The sequence below is a fragment of the Diplotaxodon limnothrissa genome, linkage group LG3 (genome assembly GCF_057381915.1).
Source record: "Diplotaxodon limnothrissa isolate DT_005_m linkage group LG3, D_limnothrissa_male_GT1.1, whole genome shotgun sequence".
NCBI lineage: Eukaryota > Metazoa > Chordata > Actinopteri > Cichliformes > Cichlidae > Diplotaxodon > Diplotaxodon limnothrissa.
The window spans coordinates 64,516,849-64,534,262 of record NC_140598.1 but is presented as its reverse complement, the minus strand read 5'-3'; the positions used below and the strand labels follow the sequence as shown (position 1 = coordinate 64,534,262).

The window sequence follows — 17,414 nt, the reverse complement described above, 5'->3', positions numbered from 1 at the left end:
CGTTGGGTGAGTGTTGAGTAATTGCATATGAGAGCATGAGGGAGGAAATGGATGTTTGTATATGTGTGTGCTTGTATTTCTGTGTCTATATGTCAGGTCGGGTATCAGACGCCACCTCTCTGGGGACATCTCAGGCCCTCTAAGGTTTGGAGGCCTATCTCCCCCCACCACTTCCCCTGCCAGTGGCAGACGCCCTCAGACATCGGTGCGTTGGTGGTTCTTTGTGTCCGGGGATGGGCGTCCAGGTACACACCGGCCCACTCCTTGGTGGCTGCTTATCAGGGCCTGGAGCCTGGGGCTCGCTCGGGCCACTTCGGGGGTGGGGTGCCCTCGGCCTCTCGGCCCGGGGCTCGGTCACTCTGGCGCAGCTGGCTGCCGGCGGAGCTCACGGGCACGTCACTGCTACCCCCCCTGGCTTATGCTCCGCGGCTGCTGAGTGAGCCCTCATCTGGGACTCTCCTCAGCTCTTTCTGGGACAGTGGCGCGGCTGCCCCTCTGTTGGTCTTCCTTGGTCTCTTGTGTTCTGAGGGCCTCCGGATGTCTAGAGTTTTGATCTCCTCCATACCTGCTTCATACCCTGGAGGACGGGGCAGTGGCTCCCCACACCCTCTAGCAGATCATTACATGAAGGAACCTTTTAAAAACAAGCGCATTCATGCTCACAGGTGTACACACGGGTGCTCACACACACAAACTACACCCTTTTTGGCTCCTACCTCAAAGCACACTGTGCGCCGTCGATCTTAGCACAATAACGTTTAATATTTAGTATTTACAGTTATATTCACATAGATCATCGTGATGTTGTTTATTCTATTGCTCTCGTTTTCTTCTGCTTGTTTTCTTTTTTCATTCTCAACAGGTGATCCAGGTGATTGATACATGTTTTTTTTTGTCTGCTTATTTTCTTGGTTTTTGTTTTTTGCCCTTTATCCCCGTCCCTCTTCTCCGCCGTTTTTCTTTCCCTCTTTCTTTCTCCCTTCTCTTTTCCTCATTCAAATCTGTGCCGTATCTAGCAAGTGAAAATTAAAAATAAAATAAACAATAAAAGGTGAATCAAATAGACCATTACGGCAAGGCTGGGATGGTCAATTTGGTAAAGTAAATCCATTGGGCATCTTTCTTCGCCTTTAGACAATAATTCTGATGGCAAAAGAACCAAACGAGATAGGCAAAAAAAAAAAATGGAAAATTGAATGAAACTGATGTGAATTGCTATTGTGTGTTTGTGTGTTGATTGTCCTCATTGTCCTCATGCTTTTGTTAAATTAGGCTTCATGTTTCCCTCTCCTCCTCCTCAGAAAACCTGATCTCTACGCAGTACTGCTGTGTAGAGATGACTGTGCTCACAGTCGATTACAGTTGGCAGGAGTGGACTGTTAGCCACCAACTCTGTCTGTCATCGCTTCCTCAGACCCACAGTTGTAGTGTCATGACCTTGAGGAAACACAGGAAAGTCTGCCTGTTTGTGTGCCTGAAAAATAAAACAGGACTGACATTTAAAGGTTGAGATTTGGGGAAATACGCTGAAAGAAGCGAACCTCTTAACCCTAAATGGAGTACTTCATAGTAAAATTACATTTGGTATTAAATTCATGTCCAAGTATGAGAAAAGGTAAGTTGAAAAGTTCATTTTATTTCCTTCTATTTACTACGGGAATGGATATCATCAAATCCGTTATTCCACTTCAAACCCACTCAGGGTTTAAAGCTTCACTACTCTTAGCAAAAATGTCATGATCCTTGATTTAAAGCCCCCTTTCAATTAAACTGCTTTCAATATTAAAAAATAACATACAATAAAATAAAATAAAAAATCACCAAAAGCAGAAAAATCTGATGAAAGGAAAATGAGCAGCAACAAACCACTGACTGAGCTCACTCATAATACCACACACTATACAGAATGGAACAATTGTTTTAAAAAACAGGGAAGTGTTGTTGCCAAATTAAAGTCATATGAGTAAAGGTGCATGGATGTGAATGTGTGATGGTGTGTAATAATGTATGCGATTGGCCCCGGGGTAGTAACCAGCACCAGCTGTTTGTAATAAGCTGTGGCTGGTAATGAACACACCCTCTAAGCTGTGGAGCTTCAGGACGCAGAGGCTCATCCACAGCAATGGTCTGATCCAAACTTAGCAAACACCCCTGCTGCTCCCATAATATAATCAAATTACTCTTTTCCCCTCCTCAAATGCTAGATGTTGCTTAAACACACATGGAGTTGGATCAACAGAATAGATGTGTGATCAACCTGGACTTGACACAAATGATGGGGGTATAAATTGGATGTGTTTTCACACCGCATGCACTAAAAATTCAAGAGTCTTCCAGACTAGCGTCCTCTCCTTAAAATGCATTGTTTTATTTGAACCTTTCATCTCTGTATCCTTGTTTTTCTAGGATTTTCTTCTACCTGCTCTTGTAAGCCCCGAAGACACTGCAGTTGTTTTTTTTCTTACAATCTGCTGCACGTTAGCCCTCACTAAAAGTTAAACATACCTTCAGCCTCACATTAAAACAAAAAACATCAAAATATCTGTCATAAATTCATTATCTTTGCTTCAGTAAAGCTTCCACTGATGAAAAAAGTATTTCAAGAATACTGATCAAATCCTAGCTCATTAGAAATTACAGGGAGTAAGTCGCCTCTATACTGCGATCTTTCAACAAGATGGAAAAATGAAAAAAGCTTTGGAGTGAAGGAAATCACATCTGAGGGCTGGTGGTCTGTGCAACTTCTCTTTGATTTGAGGATTAGAGCTATGGACTGTTCGTTGCTGTCTTAACAATTACTCTGAGGCTAATAGAAGTGGACATCATAAATCTTCACATGCTGGCATCAATGTGCATCTCGCAGAGCTCTGCATCTCTTATTTCTAACATGTAGTCTCACACTGTTAAGCAGAATACAGCAAGTTCAACGATCACACACTATCAACCCGCCATCATTTCTAACAATCCAAGGCAATTTCTCAGCAGTCAAGATATTACAGTTTAATTTATTTGTTTGAGGCAGGACAGAGATGAAATATAATGGCAGTAATTGCCATGTCAGAGATCTCTCCAGCCTCCGAAGAAAGGCTGGATGTCAGCAGAGCAGTTACATAGTCGCCAATAGGAAGAGGAATATTATAGAAGTCATTGATGTTAATAATAGTATTTCTAGGCAACACTGCAGTAAAACTAAATATACATGCTGACTCTTATTTGTCCTGATTACTTATTAATAAAGGCCTGAATATGTGGATGTCAGAAAAGTTAAGTTCTATAACCCAGTCCCTGCCAGACCCCACATTAGATATTATGCAGTGGCAGGATACATATTAGCTTAGGCAGGTGTATTAAAAAACAATATACCTTTCAAAATTAGCCAGCAAGAATAATCCTCAGTAGAAATCACACAAAAAAAGGTATTTGACGAGAGCTAAAGAGCGGAGTACACAAGAAGAATTTTGATAAGGTCAATAGCCGTTTTACAAACAGCTGTAAATCTTAGTTCAAATGTGCATCCATAAAAACGCCACTGGAAAGTGATTGTGATTAAATCAAGAAGAAAAAAAATACTGTATTTTTTTTTCTAATAATCTTAAATAGAAGAATATCCATCCATTAGATATCCAAATCTGCATCCTTAAACTTCTGTTGGCTCAAAATTTTCATATTTAAGTCAACACTCAATTAAGACACAGTGGGGCATAAAATGGCATAAATGGTGCCTCAAATGGAGCAAATGAGTGCCCATTTAATTGTAGTGAGTTAAACCGGTTCCCTGTGGTAAAGTATAAGAGCCGGACGCCTTGAGTAGTAATTATCTCAGGTAGCTATCTCATTACCATTCTCCTTTAGTATGTAAATTTGGCCACAGGCTTGAGTTTTTATTGTGGATTGCCCATTTTGTTGTGCTCTTCCTATCCTGTGTTATTTATCAGGAGGCAGGGAATACCTTAAGTATTGGTTACATTTCCAGGTATAATGGAATGTTATTTTTGTCCTGTTTGCAATGCTTTTTAAAACAAATGTAACAGAAATGTGCAAAATACACATCTTTCTTTCAAGGTATCAACTAAGTAAATGGTTTACAAAATGTTCAAAAGCATAAATCCCCAAGTGCTTCCATCATCTGAGAAACTGAAGCCCCAGTGGATTAAAACCACAAGGGGCATTCTTAACAAATTGTGCAGTTAATGTGGCTTTTATTATGAGGACTGAGCCTGTACAGGCCAGACGTACATCAATATGCTAGTTATGCTACGTTGAAAATGTGAAGTTTGGTTAAAAGGTTATATATATTTTTTCATTTTATTGTTCCATTAAATGTATTTTAATGTTAGCAATAAATTAAAATTGTTAGCTATTTAGACATTTACTGTCACGGACCCGGCTCTGGGGACTCGGGGTCCGTGGGCAGTGGGGACTGTGACTATTATTGTTATTGTTGTTATTATTATTATTATTTGGTGTGTTGTCTGCACTGCCCCTATGCACATCTGTATGTAGGCAGGTATGTGTGTGTGTGTGTGTTTTGCCTTTCTGCTGTGGCCAAGTTACAGGCACCTTCAGCCCTGGGGGCGTGGTCTAACTTGAGGGCTGGCCACACCCGAAGTCCTGGCCGCACACCTGCTCCTCATCTGGGCTCGTCGGGGGAGCTATTTAGATGAGCGATGGAGCTTCCACCGACGCTGGATTATTGCGTTTGACTACACGTCAGTCTTCAAACAAGTCAAGTGTGAGTGTATGCCTGCTGGGATAAGTGTTAACGGCTGCCTCTATTGTTTTCCCCTCAGGAGGAGTGTGGGACGAGAAGGAGCAGTGAGCACGGGGAGTGCAGGGACACTGGGGCAGAGAGCACTACACGGGGACTTTTGGGAACAAGACACTACACGGGAGTCTGGGAAACTGGGGATTTATTGTTGTTTACTTCACCACCTTGTAAATAAACACTGTTGCACTGAAGAGTCCGGCGTTTGGGTCCTATTTCCCCATCTCCCCACGGTCTGCCAGCCAGACCGTGACATTTACAGCCTGTTATTGTAATGTACATAAGGTCATAATAACATGATGTCATTTTTAGAATATCCACATATATTAGGCACTTCCTTGGTGGAGGTACCTAGTTTTGTGCAGACTCTAACATTATTTTGATGCAATGATGGTTTTTCATTGTCAAAATAGAATTAATGCTTCATTTGAATATCTGGATCCAAAAGGTCCATCAGTATATTAGTTATTGGCAGAAACGCAGTTTTAGGCTGCCATGCAATTTATTCCACAACAAATTACTTTCAGTTTTAAAGGTGCTACATCTGAATGCATTTGATTGTTGGCACAATGTTTTTAGCAAAAACATAAAAACTCAAAGCCTTAACAAGTTTTCAATGAACTTGTGTATAAAACATTTTACTTGTATAAAACCAACAAACAAACAAAAAATTCCACTTTCTAAGTGGCACCATCCACCAGCTTGAATCCCTCATTTTCTATTCCAAACTGTGGATGTGTGGTTAACCGAGCATTCTTTGTACCATGTGTGGTGAGTCGGCCAATCCCATTGCAGCATCGGCAAGCATGAAGAGGCTTTTTCTGGCTCTGACTCGCCTGAGGTTGGCATTCAAAGGGAGGAGAGAGAAAAAGGGGAAGAGATGCTAATCATCTGATCTCTGGTGAACAAGGCTTGAGAGAGAGAGCGAGGTACACAGAAAGATGTCTGTGCTTCTGCCAAAGCCATTTTTTTTTTTGAGTCAGAATGAAATACAGCAATAGGATAAGGATCTCTGCTTATAGTCAGCCTCCCTGCCTCCACATCTAAGGGACAACAATTATCTCTGCCACAACCTGCCTCATAAGCCTGACAGGGAAAAGAAAAACAAAACACAAAAAACAAAAAACTGGACCCTGTACAAAAATACAACAATAACTAGTGGCAATAATACACATTTCAACACTGGCAAATGGCTGTGGAGATAGATGAGACATTCTTTCCTATATAGGTTTAACTGTACTTAATGAGTTCTGACAAAATCCCATGGGAAAGATGTCAGCGTATGTGCAAATCTGTACACCGCACTAGTATTTTGACAGCTTATCAAGTTTGAAACAAACTTGAAGAAAACAAGCACTGTACGTTTGGACCAATCGACTGACTTTTAGAAAGCTGCAATGTGAAGTGCTGCAATCGCAAGTTGTTACTGCCTTTCAAGACAGTGTGACTGTGTCTATCAAGTAATCAATGAAGTATTATTTTATATACAGCTTATGTTTAAAGAAAGCCTGAGTGATTTAGGTTGGGCATATGGGCTACAGTGCAACCTTTTCACTAATTAAATATTGCATGAAACAGAGTCTGCAGAACCAGATGAGCTGATGAGTAGCTACATTTTAGTGAATCCTCCAATATCTACAGGACCAAAGCCATGTTGACTTTGCAGACTGGTGCAGAAATAGCTTATATCACAAATCAAAACAAAGTATAGCATTGTTCTTTGCCCAGTGGTTTAAATAACGACGAAACTCAAATTGCACCAGCTTTCCAGATCAAATTTGAATCAGTTTTAATCTCTTCCCCCACTTTGAATCTTGATTCTTAGTGGGTGGTAAGGACCTGATGTGCTCTCCACTCTGCACAGTAACCCTTGGGATGAACTTGTCCCTAACTAAACCTCTAGTCCCCACCCAGTTTCCAAGCTGCCGCAGTCAGACAAAATTTCAAATTAGTATTCAGACAGCATCAGATCTCTGGGCCAAACACTCGCTGGACAAACCTTGACACACACACACACACGCGCACACACACATTAACCACATGAGGATCAGGAGACATGCTTCAATTACCACAGTGCAGAACTCACAGGGGAAAATACACCCCAGAGAATGGGTTAAAAACCTCTTTATCATCGCTATGTGAGAATAACTGCACATTATTTTTCTCATTACATGCTACACATTTTGCTGTGCTGTAGATTACTATTGCAGGTTCATAATGCATAGTGGGTACTGCAGCGAGACAAAGCTAATTATTAGGAGGGAAGTGATAACACTGACACATCACTAAAGCAATAGTTTACTGCTACAAAGTGCTGCGAGCTAGAGTTTTTAAATTCACACATCTCATTTTCTAACTGTTTCAGCGAGGTGTTGATACATCTCATTAGTCTGACCGCGGCTGCTGTCGTACCCCTATCCCAATCCTTCATCTGTTTTACGCCCATTGATTTAAAATTAAGTGTTTACAGAAATCTAGCGTACTGTGACATGTCAGCATATTTAAAGACATATTTATAGACAAAGCATCGATCTATGTTAAAATAAATTATTTGACACTATTGAGAGCTGTAGAACTAAATGAGTTCAATGAAGACAGCTTTTCTTGGCATTTCCTGGACAGAACCTAAAACCCTTATCAGAGGCAATGTAACCCACGCGTTCTTCTTAAGGTGCCATGCATACTCACATAAAAGAGGATATTTAATGTGTCATTTGACTCTTCAGTCAGGAGTAACAAGTTGCGGAGAAACACGAAGGATATAAAACCTGGTGTAAGTGAAATGCAGCTGAAGAAGTGCATTGGAGTCTGACACTGTGTTTCGATGAAAGAAATGCAATGCACACCAAGCAGTTTTCTAATCTGTTCTGCATGCTCAAAACAATCAGTTTAAAAGAGACTTGGCAACAAATCAGCATATCTCACTAACCCATTCATCCTGCTTCACAGCACACCCCTCAGAGCACCTCAGGCCAAGCAAAGAACAAGACAACAAATAGAATTTGACGATAACTCTGAATTTCCTCTCAGAGCTTCACTTTGAAAGGAAACTTTTTTTTTTTTTTTTAATTTTGGGCAGTAGGCAGCAAAGAGAAGGGCAGCCATTAATGGCCCATTATAAAAAGGAAAGCACTAAACTATGGTAATAAATGAATGGAAGCTCATGACCAAAGTAACAAGAATCTTTTACTAAAATCCATACATCAGACTCTGAGCCCCTGCATGAATCATTTTATGAGGTTGAAACTAAAAAAGGAACAACTCCTTGAATTTTATATCATGATAAGAAAGCCAGTGCAGTAACATACATTATTCAAACAGAATTATGTCTGGGTTCCCAAACTGGCTAGTCACTCAATGGGAGCTTTAAAATTTGCATCTACATTACAAGGCGGTGCAATTCATCAGACTCCCAAAGCAGGAATTTAGAGTTTGATCTTTTCACAGTAAACTGTTAGAAATCCCCATTCAATATACAGTGCAAACAACTATAGAAGGTAATATAGTACACAAAATCAAATAAGTGTGATGTGTAAAGAATATAAATGAGAGGGTGAAAGGCAGGAAGAGGAATGTGTTTCTATTCAACAGTTTCATTGCTCAGTGTACACTAGCAGTGCAGAATTCAAAAGGATAATTAGCGGGTGGTTTGCGTGGATATAAACATTCACACACAGCCGACTACACTGTGTAATAAAGGTCGTCTGCAACCGATCGACTGTCGCGGAATCGAGGTGAGCGTACATGTGGCAAAAACAAAGAAAGATGTTGACTTACCAACTTGCGATGAATCACCTGTAAGCGAGGAACAAGAAAAGACAAAAGGAAAAAGATGGATCAGTTTAAACAGCAAAGCCAAATGTCGCTTGCACCGTACTCCTGCTCGCATAAAAAATAGTCAAGACAAAATGACATATAATAGCACACAGAAAAAAGAAAAGTCAGAATGCAATTAGCATTTGAGGTCTACCAGAGCACTGTTTCACACATAAGCCTTAACACAGGGCTGCTAATTGAGACGGAAGAAAACAACTACCAAGGCTGTATAAAAGTCAGCATTAATATTGTGTTATAAAAAGGTCTTAAAGGTCAAAAGAGACTCTTTCATGCAACAGCTAACTTCTTGACATTCACTTTCATTTCTCCTGTGCAAATAACTCATCCTTCAGCGGGATTCAAACTCATTTAAAAAACGAGCTAATTAAAAAAAAAAAAGATTCTCCTTGGCTGCATTTATTCTGCATCTCTGACTCTCAAAACACCCGATTATCCAATTAAGCCTATTTTTATTAAATAAAAGCAATCTTGCAAAGAGGTTAAAAAAAAAAACTATGGGTACAATAAAGAAAGATAGTTGTATTCAACAGTTCACTAACATACACACGACTCACATACACTTCAATCTGAATAAAGATCTAGTAAAGGCAACATCACAGCAAGTTAGAGCTTGCTTGTGCTTTTTGTTACCTGCTAAAAGAATGACATAGCTCTCCAACATATCATGCTAACTATACTGTACATTATACACAGACTAACTAATTAGACCCACCAATCACCACACTCCTTTGGATCTGATCCAATGCTCAATAGGTGATTCAAAATAAATGAGAGAGAGGGGGAAAAACATACATAATTTCCGTTTGAAATATTGATCTATGCTGTGGGGGCAAAGCTCCAATTAAAAGAGTGGAGCTATTACATTAGCTCGTAGGTGAGAAGTATTAAAGAAAAGTATTAAGTATTAAAGAAAGCATACAGTAGTTGCTAAGACCAATGGGGGGGGGGGGGGGGGGGGGTTAAATGGAAATCTAAACATTAATGTAAACATTATGGAAGCTAACGCCTATATGTAACACTGTGACATACAGGATTTGAAAATGTTTTAAGATTTATTTGGGTGAAATGAAGACCGAAGAAAATAAAGCTGTCTTGTCCTCCTCATAGGTGGGCTCTCTTTTTAAAAAAAATGCCTTCTTAAAATCATGAAAATATACATTTTGCAAAGTGGCAAACTTGCTCCTATGTAATACCATGTTATGGCAGCTGTGTACAAATATAAAGTTATGGAAGCCCTCTTAACAGTGTGGGACACTGAGCTGGGGTAATCATGTTTTAGTGAAGATATATCATTCTGGAGAGGTGATAGGACCCAGGGGCAGAGCCATAAAGCCAGAAGTGACCCCTGTAGTACAGTAAATAACCCCAGCTGGATTCCAGTAAGAGTAAAGCACTCATGAAGATATTTCATAAAGGAAACATACTGGGACTAAGGCTGATGATCCACAGTGTACGAGCAAGCTCCAGAGCTGAGTTGGTTTTTGTAACCATAGCCAAGTTTTCTACACTGCACTGCATGTCACTCTCGGCACCTCCTGCTCTGCACTGCTTAGCTGTTAACCATTCTTGTCTATGGCACACACAAAAGATTGAAACAGTGCTCACGCCTGCACACAGATAAACGTACACCACCAACTGTGTACTGACTTTATATACTGTAAAAGATACTGTTTGTTCTCATTTTTAAGAAACAAATATAAAAAAAGACGATGGGACCAACTTGGACTGACCTCTACAGATTGTATGTGCGCAAGTAAACTCGATATGAACGAGTAAATCTTTGCGTATGTCTTTCAAGCATTTTCCGCTAAAGCTTTAAACCCTCTTAACCGAACGCTGCTGTAACCACTTAATAAATTAATGTACCTGCAAATCTCTACGTGTTGATCTAGATAACTACATCCATGACAGTTTGGTAATGTGAAATGTTATCATCTAAAAACCATAAAGTTAAATATTTGAATGACTGTACTGAAGCAGTGAAGCTTTTATTTCTTGTCGTTTGCGTTACTGTCCAATGATGAAAGGAACACGGTGCATTTCAAATAGAACATTCCTCATGTTGTGTAATTGTGTGTTATCTCTAACCTTTGAACCTTATGGAAAACTTCTCATGTTAGGCTCTGTTTTCAATCATAAATACATTTTTATCATCCAAGGAGAATCTTCATACTATTTATTTACGTAGGAATTCTTTAATTAGGCTGTAACTAATCACCACTTCAGATACATCAGGGGTCTCAAACTCGCAGCCCGGGTGCCGCTTGCAGCCCACATCACCCCTACTCGTATATTGAAGAGACAAAATATAATGCAATTTGGCCCTTGAAGTTACTTTTTTGTTAGGGAGGATTTGCTGTTGTTGACTGTAATGGTAAAATAAGTTCCTTAAAAAGCCAAAAATGAGTTAATATGAAGGCGATATGAGCAGAGAGCAGAAACATGTTGAGGTACTGGCTGTGTTAGTTCAGTGAGAGACTTATTTGTAATGGAGACAATTTTCACTAGCACTCAAAGACTAATGTCTGCATTTATTTTGTTAAATACGAACAAAATTATAGCACAAGTGCTCCCACGTGTCTGGCAAGAAAGAGAAGACCAATTTGTTTATTTGGTAGGTTAATGAAAGGGTTCAGTTAATTAAGAGCGAGAAAAAAATGTGTTCATGTCTGCAGTTTTGTCTTGTTATACAATAGTGGAAATTTAAAAAAGCAAGCATTTTTGGAAATATTTGTGGGTGTTTTCTTGTTTGTTTGTCTTTGTACTAAAGTGGCCCTCACATGAGATGACACTGCCAGCAGTGGCCCACAGCTCATAAGTTTGAGACCCCTGTTCTAAATGTTCGATTCAGGACAGATTTTAACACCAGATGCTTTTTCTGATACAACCCCAAAGATGCACCCAGATCAGTGAGTTAAAGACCCCTGGCTCAAATGTTCTCTTTTTTACACTGTAGCTTAATAAAAAAAAAGAAATAAAAAAAGAAAAGTAACCATCACAATACAAGAGGTTCACCATAAACTCTAATGTACTTTTTTTTTTTATTTGGAAAATGAAGCTTAAGGACGTTTTCATTAGTTTGTTTTTACAGTTTTACACACACACACACACACACACACACACACACACACACACACACAGGAAGTTGCCCTCTTCCTCTCTCATCTTCATCTCTTTCTCTCTGTCTGTCTGTAATCCTGGTTAGCTTCTCTTCTTTACAGTACCATAGTCCTGCTCCTGGATAAAGAGCCCAGAGAGCTTTTATCTGGAAAAGCACTTCTGGGATGTGTCCACTTAGAAGAAGAATAAACCTTTTTGTTTCTCAAAAACAAAAATTACATAAATAAAATGATAATTCGGGTAGAACAAAACCATTTTTCTGGATACTCGCTTCTTTGGTTGTGACTTGTTGTGACTGGCTCTTTCATTTAGATCCAGTCTAACCTTAAGGTAATATATATATCCGTTATCTATTGTGACTGTGTGCCGCTAACCTGTAATGATATTTAAAAAAAAATTGTAAATATTATTTATATAATGCCGAATCGATTATCCGGTCCAGTCCAAAGGAGCTTTGTGTTATCATCTGGAATTGAACCAGTGATATTTTGCTTGCTTGCAAGTGTGTTAACCACTACACAATGGAAGATAAAAACCTGAGCGATTGAGCAATTAACCTTTTAGTTCAAATTGAGTTAGTTGCACTTGACAAGTCAAACTACTCTGACACAAATGTTATGATTACACAAACACATATGCAATGCATTCACTCTGCTGTAATTAAATTGGACAAATCTTAATAGTTGGCTACATTAGAAAATACAGGAAGTAAAAACAAAACAACTTAAGTTTTAAAGTTATACCTTTCTAAGTTTTCTAAGTTATTTTAAGCCGCTGCTATTTTTATACTTACACCCACAAAGATCATTTATGTTTTCAGAGTTGCTACTTTTCAAAAAGCATGCGAGGTAAAAAACAGAGATGGTATGTGTTAGACAACAACATAAACAACCCGTCACAAATAAATGATTTCAGTAAAACACTAACTCAGCATGACTCCTAGTTGAACTGTTTCACAGCATTTATTTCATCTCACCAGCACACTTCTGTCTACTGACAAAAACACCAACTAAATGCTTCTTAGTGTGGTCTCCTGCAATGAAAGTACAACCAGAAAAGTTTGACTATGTCAGTCAGTGCTATACACAGAGCAGTAATCTTTGGCTTTGGTGGAAAATGTATTAAAATGGGGCAATTGGCTTTGAATTTAGTGAGTTGCTGAGAGACTGCAGGGAAATTCTTACTCATACAGAGGTGTCAATGCAACTATTGCAATTAGTTGGTGTTTACCTAAAGGGAAAAAGCATGCATTCTATTTTGATGAAGTCTTATAGAATTAGTGAAGAATTTTCATTTATTAAGGAAAATAGATATACATAGTTGGCTATGTATCCAACTGTAAGGAATAAAACCTCCTGTATCCCCACAGAGGAGGTTCACTGCAGACAGTGAAGACCATTTGATTATTTCCTATTGTGGTTATGCAGATGACACACTGAACATATCTATTTCAGCTCAGGATTTTCGGTCCCCTTTAATCACTTGTAAACTGCACTAAACAAATTAGCCAGTGGATGTGCCAAAACCTCCTGCAGCTGTACTCAGACTGAAATAGTTTATCCATTATTTTAAGAGCTACATACAGACAATTACAAAATCATCCTATTACTGTCTTAAAAGTAGAATATTAAAGGATCTCTCTCTATACCGTATTCAAAAGAACTTGTTGACCATTTATTTTTAGCATATTTTTAATTTTTGTCATTTTTTCATTATTGCTTCATAGACTTGTTCACTATCCAGTGAGACATATCAGGCTGAACAAGGTGAGATCGCCAGTTTCCACTCAGAGAAGCAAAATATAAATTATTAACAAGCTACAGTTACTTAGGCTTCACAGCTTTTGACATGAGGTACAACGTTCATACAGCTCAGTGCTAAGAACACGATTTGCCTCGGGTAAATCATTTGAAATGGTACTTTCATTCATTCACAGAGAAAAAATGTCACCGACAAGAAATAATTCAGTGTTTGGCCTTTAAATAGCATCCTCACTTTAACTTTATGACTTGTCTGTGTTTGAATGCGGGTGCACTGGAGACTGAGTAAAAGTATGCGAGTTAAACTTGGCACAATCTATATTTATTTCTGTGCTTGGAGGCAAAAAATAAACACTAATGTGACACAGCTCATACTGTTATGAAATTCCATTTGCGTCACCACAGCGACTTCTGAGAGGTGTGACAGGTGTCTTTCACAGAGGCAAACTGAGGCTTCTGAGGCACACAATTTTAATTTGGAAACACGAGTTCTGTTTGTGGGAATGCGCATGCCATGCTACCGCTCACAACAATTTATTTTAACCAAATAATGGTGAAAACGCTTGCTGAAGAGCTGTATATAATATATATCTCGTTCAGTATTAATAGTAAAATGTTACCTAAATATTACGCTTGACATTTAAACGAGTAAGTGCAAACAGAATTTCAGTTGTGTGCATAAATAGCACTTTCTGAATCAGTGAAAAGAAGAATAAAGATACATTCATGAGCCCTTCTTATCAATCTGCCTCTTCAGCTTTTCTACACTTATCAGTGTGAGCCCTTCACCCATATTGCAGTCGACAGTTACTTGACAAAAACACAATTAAAAAAATCTGTGAGCTACCACCTTATCATGGTGGAGGGGTTTATTTGTCCAACTGATCCCAGTGGCTATTTTGTTAGGGGGGGTTGCCCCTGGTAAACTCTCCCACACCAAATACATCATGGGTGATGTTAATACAAAGAGCTACTGGGACATGGAGTCTAGCTACTGGCTAGATATATTTAGGCTCACCTCAACACATGGCTCTAGCTTTGGAACCAGTTTCCTTGAGAGGTGCTAGACTGATCCAGTCTGGAGTTTCCCTCAGCAAGAGGCAGTAGGTAGGGGTGGGTATCGTGGGTATCACACAGCTCACTGCCTGTACATTGGTATTTTTCCCAGTGGATGACAGGATTGCTTTCCTGAGTATTCGGATTGTGGAATGCATCATGGCTTATATGCCAAATGACAGTCCACAGTACCCAACCTTCTTTGAATCTCTGGATGCAGTGCTGGAGGGTACTCCACCTGATGACTCCATCGTGACTGCATACTGGAGTCTTTAACATTCACATTGACAATGACAGTGTCTATAGCTGCTCTTTGTAACCTTTGACATGGGCACACTGTACCAGTCCATTGTGGAAATGAAAGAGCTGAGCATGGGTTTTGACCAACAGAATAACATTGTGGATACAATTGTGGAAATCTGTTTTACTTGAACTGTGGCTATCATAGAGATAGAGTATAGCCACTACTTCTCCAGCTGAGGTGGTTTGTGTATCAGATTAGAATAGGATGGATAAGGTGTTCTGGACAAGTCCTACAAGGAGAAAGCCCTGTGATAGGCCCAGGACACACTAAGAATACGTCTCTTAGCTGGCCAGGGAATACCTCCAGCTACAATGAAGGAGTTTGCTGGGTAGAGGGAGGTTTGGGCTTCTCTCCTTTGGCTGCTGCCCTGACATAAGTCAGATAAGTCCTGGATAAATGGCAGAAAATGTATGGATGGACAATTTAAAAAGTAATTAGCAAAAAAACCCGTAATTCCCCAGCAGTGGTATGGGGTTTTTAAATGACAGGCAGGCCATTCATACAACTTAGTATTTACAACTAACACACTATAAGTGGTTTGATAATAAACTTAAATCCATAGTAAAATATAAAATAAAATATCCACATAAACTAAATCAATAACCATTACTGCTATTGTAATACTATTATAAATAAAATAAAATAAAAAAAACCCTAAAATAATTATTATTTTTATCAATATATACAATGGTATCTAGGTTTCAATAGAATTGCAGTACTGCAACAGACAAAGAAATTTCAGGAGAACATTGAAAGGAGTAAAGGCATAAAACAAACCCTCAGGCTGTGTGTGGGCTGTGATATTTGGCCTCAGAGGTGGATTATTGTTCTTCAGAGTGAAAGAGGGTGAACAAGTTGCTGTCAGCCTTGAAGCAAAACCAGTTAAAACGTCTGCCATGGGAAGCAGCAGCAGATCTCAATGATGTGATTAGGGTGGAGTCCTTACTTCCTTGGTTTCCGACCTTATCTACACATCGAGCCTGCTGCTGAGGTAATTTGATGAAGGAGCCAACATACCTGACTCACTGGAGATAGGGCTTTAGGTAAAGGCTGCATGAATACTGCAACCAGGAGGCAGTAACTGAGAATGCTATGGGCATGACATGGCAGGAATATACTGTAGGTGTTAGGCTTTTTTTCTGTTTCTTCACGGTGACTCCACAAACAAAAAACTACAAATACCTCACAAACACCTGAACTGCAGGCACCTACTGTACCCAACTGGACTGGATTTCAAAACTGAGATAACAATAAGTCGGCTCTAAACTCTAAAAGTTTGGATAGCACAACTATAGTAATCTTTAGCTCCCATCTGTCCGATCGTTTTGCTTTAGCCGTCAGCGTCTCAGTACAAATTAAATCAAACAGCAAATAAATAATATAGACCCAATAAATATTTTCATCCCTGTCAATTTCATCCAAATGTCCATTCTTTGAAGCCTAGAATTTGGTTTATTACACCTGATTAATTGTGGCGTGATGTTGCTGTAGAATTGGATTAGCAGTTATCATATCAGCAGGGGTTCAGATTTCAATTTGTCACGTGGATCATGTAGCCTTCAAATAGTTCCTGCAAGTAGCTCATGCATTGAAGCATGTGCTAATAAGTCTGTGAAGGTTCTCAGTCATCCAGGTCATCATAGTAGGGCTGGGTATCGTCACTGATTTCTAGAATCGATTCAATTCCGATTCACAAGGTCCCGAATCGATTCGATCCACGATTCGATTTAATTCGATTTAATTCGATTCGATTCGATTTAAATCTGGGAAATTTTGACAGTCAGAAATATTATAATTCAGATCAGTACATTTACATATTTTTGTATCTATAAAAAGGAAGCTGACACTCGCAAGACTTTATCAAAGGTGTGAGCATCACAGCAGATGCTTTTGTGTCAAAGTAGCTGAAGATAAAACACAGAAAAACATGAAGGTGGTTTTCCTGGCCTGGGATTTTATAAAAATATTCTGCAGTACATCAAAAACGAAAGAAAACCATTAATCAACATATGAACATCACCTCTGAAGTTACAGCGGTTTTATTAGAGACATGGTTAAGCGTTTTGCATTTTGAATAATTTTAAAAAGTTTAAATTTATTCAGTATTGAACAGCAGAAATGAGGTTTTCTTTTCGGAAGAATGTAAAAGGGAAAAAAACAGCGGCTGACAGCGCTGTAAACAACAGTAGACTTGTGTAACAAGCAAGCGAATAATGAAGAAAGGGAAACTGTTCTTGAAGTACAGAGAGAGAGAGAGAGAGAGAGAGAGAGGGAGGGAGAGAGAGAGAGGGAGAGAGAGAGAGAGAGCTGTGCATCGCGGTGGAAGCAAAACAGTAAAAGTCAGAGTGAATTCATGACGATGTTTATGTGAAGCGTTTGGATCTTCTTCTGCTGCTGGTTCGGTCAATATTGTTTGGAGAGAGATCAAACTAACAGCTTTAGAATCGGCTCATAAAGGGCGTGAACACAAAGCGCGGACCCGCCGACAGATCAGAATCAGCGAGCTGTCGGCTTTCAGCCCCGACCGTGAGAAAGGCGACATCTCACTGATTCTGATCCGCGGGTCGCGCTG

The 17,414-nt window shown here is 39.4% G+C and overlaps 1 protein-coding gene across 1 annotated transcript in view; it reads right to left on the bottom strand.

The window, feature by feature from the left end:
* Nucleotides 1-17,414, bottom strand: part of nrxn2b (neurexin 2b) — a 649,237-nt gene that overhangs the window by 461,930 nt on the left and 169,893 nt on the right. Inside the window, exon 4 of the mRNA XM_085349739.1 lies at nt 8,543-8,560. Coding sequence (XP_085205865.1) covers nt 8,543-8,560 — 18 coding nt within the window. The remainder of the gene's footprint in view (nt 1-8,542; nt 8,561-17,414) is intronic.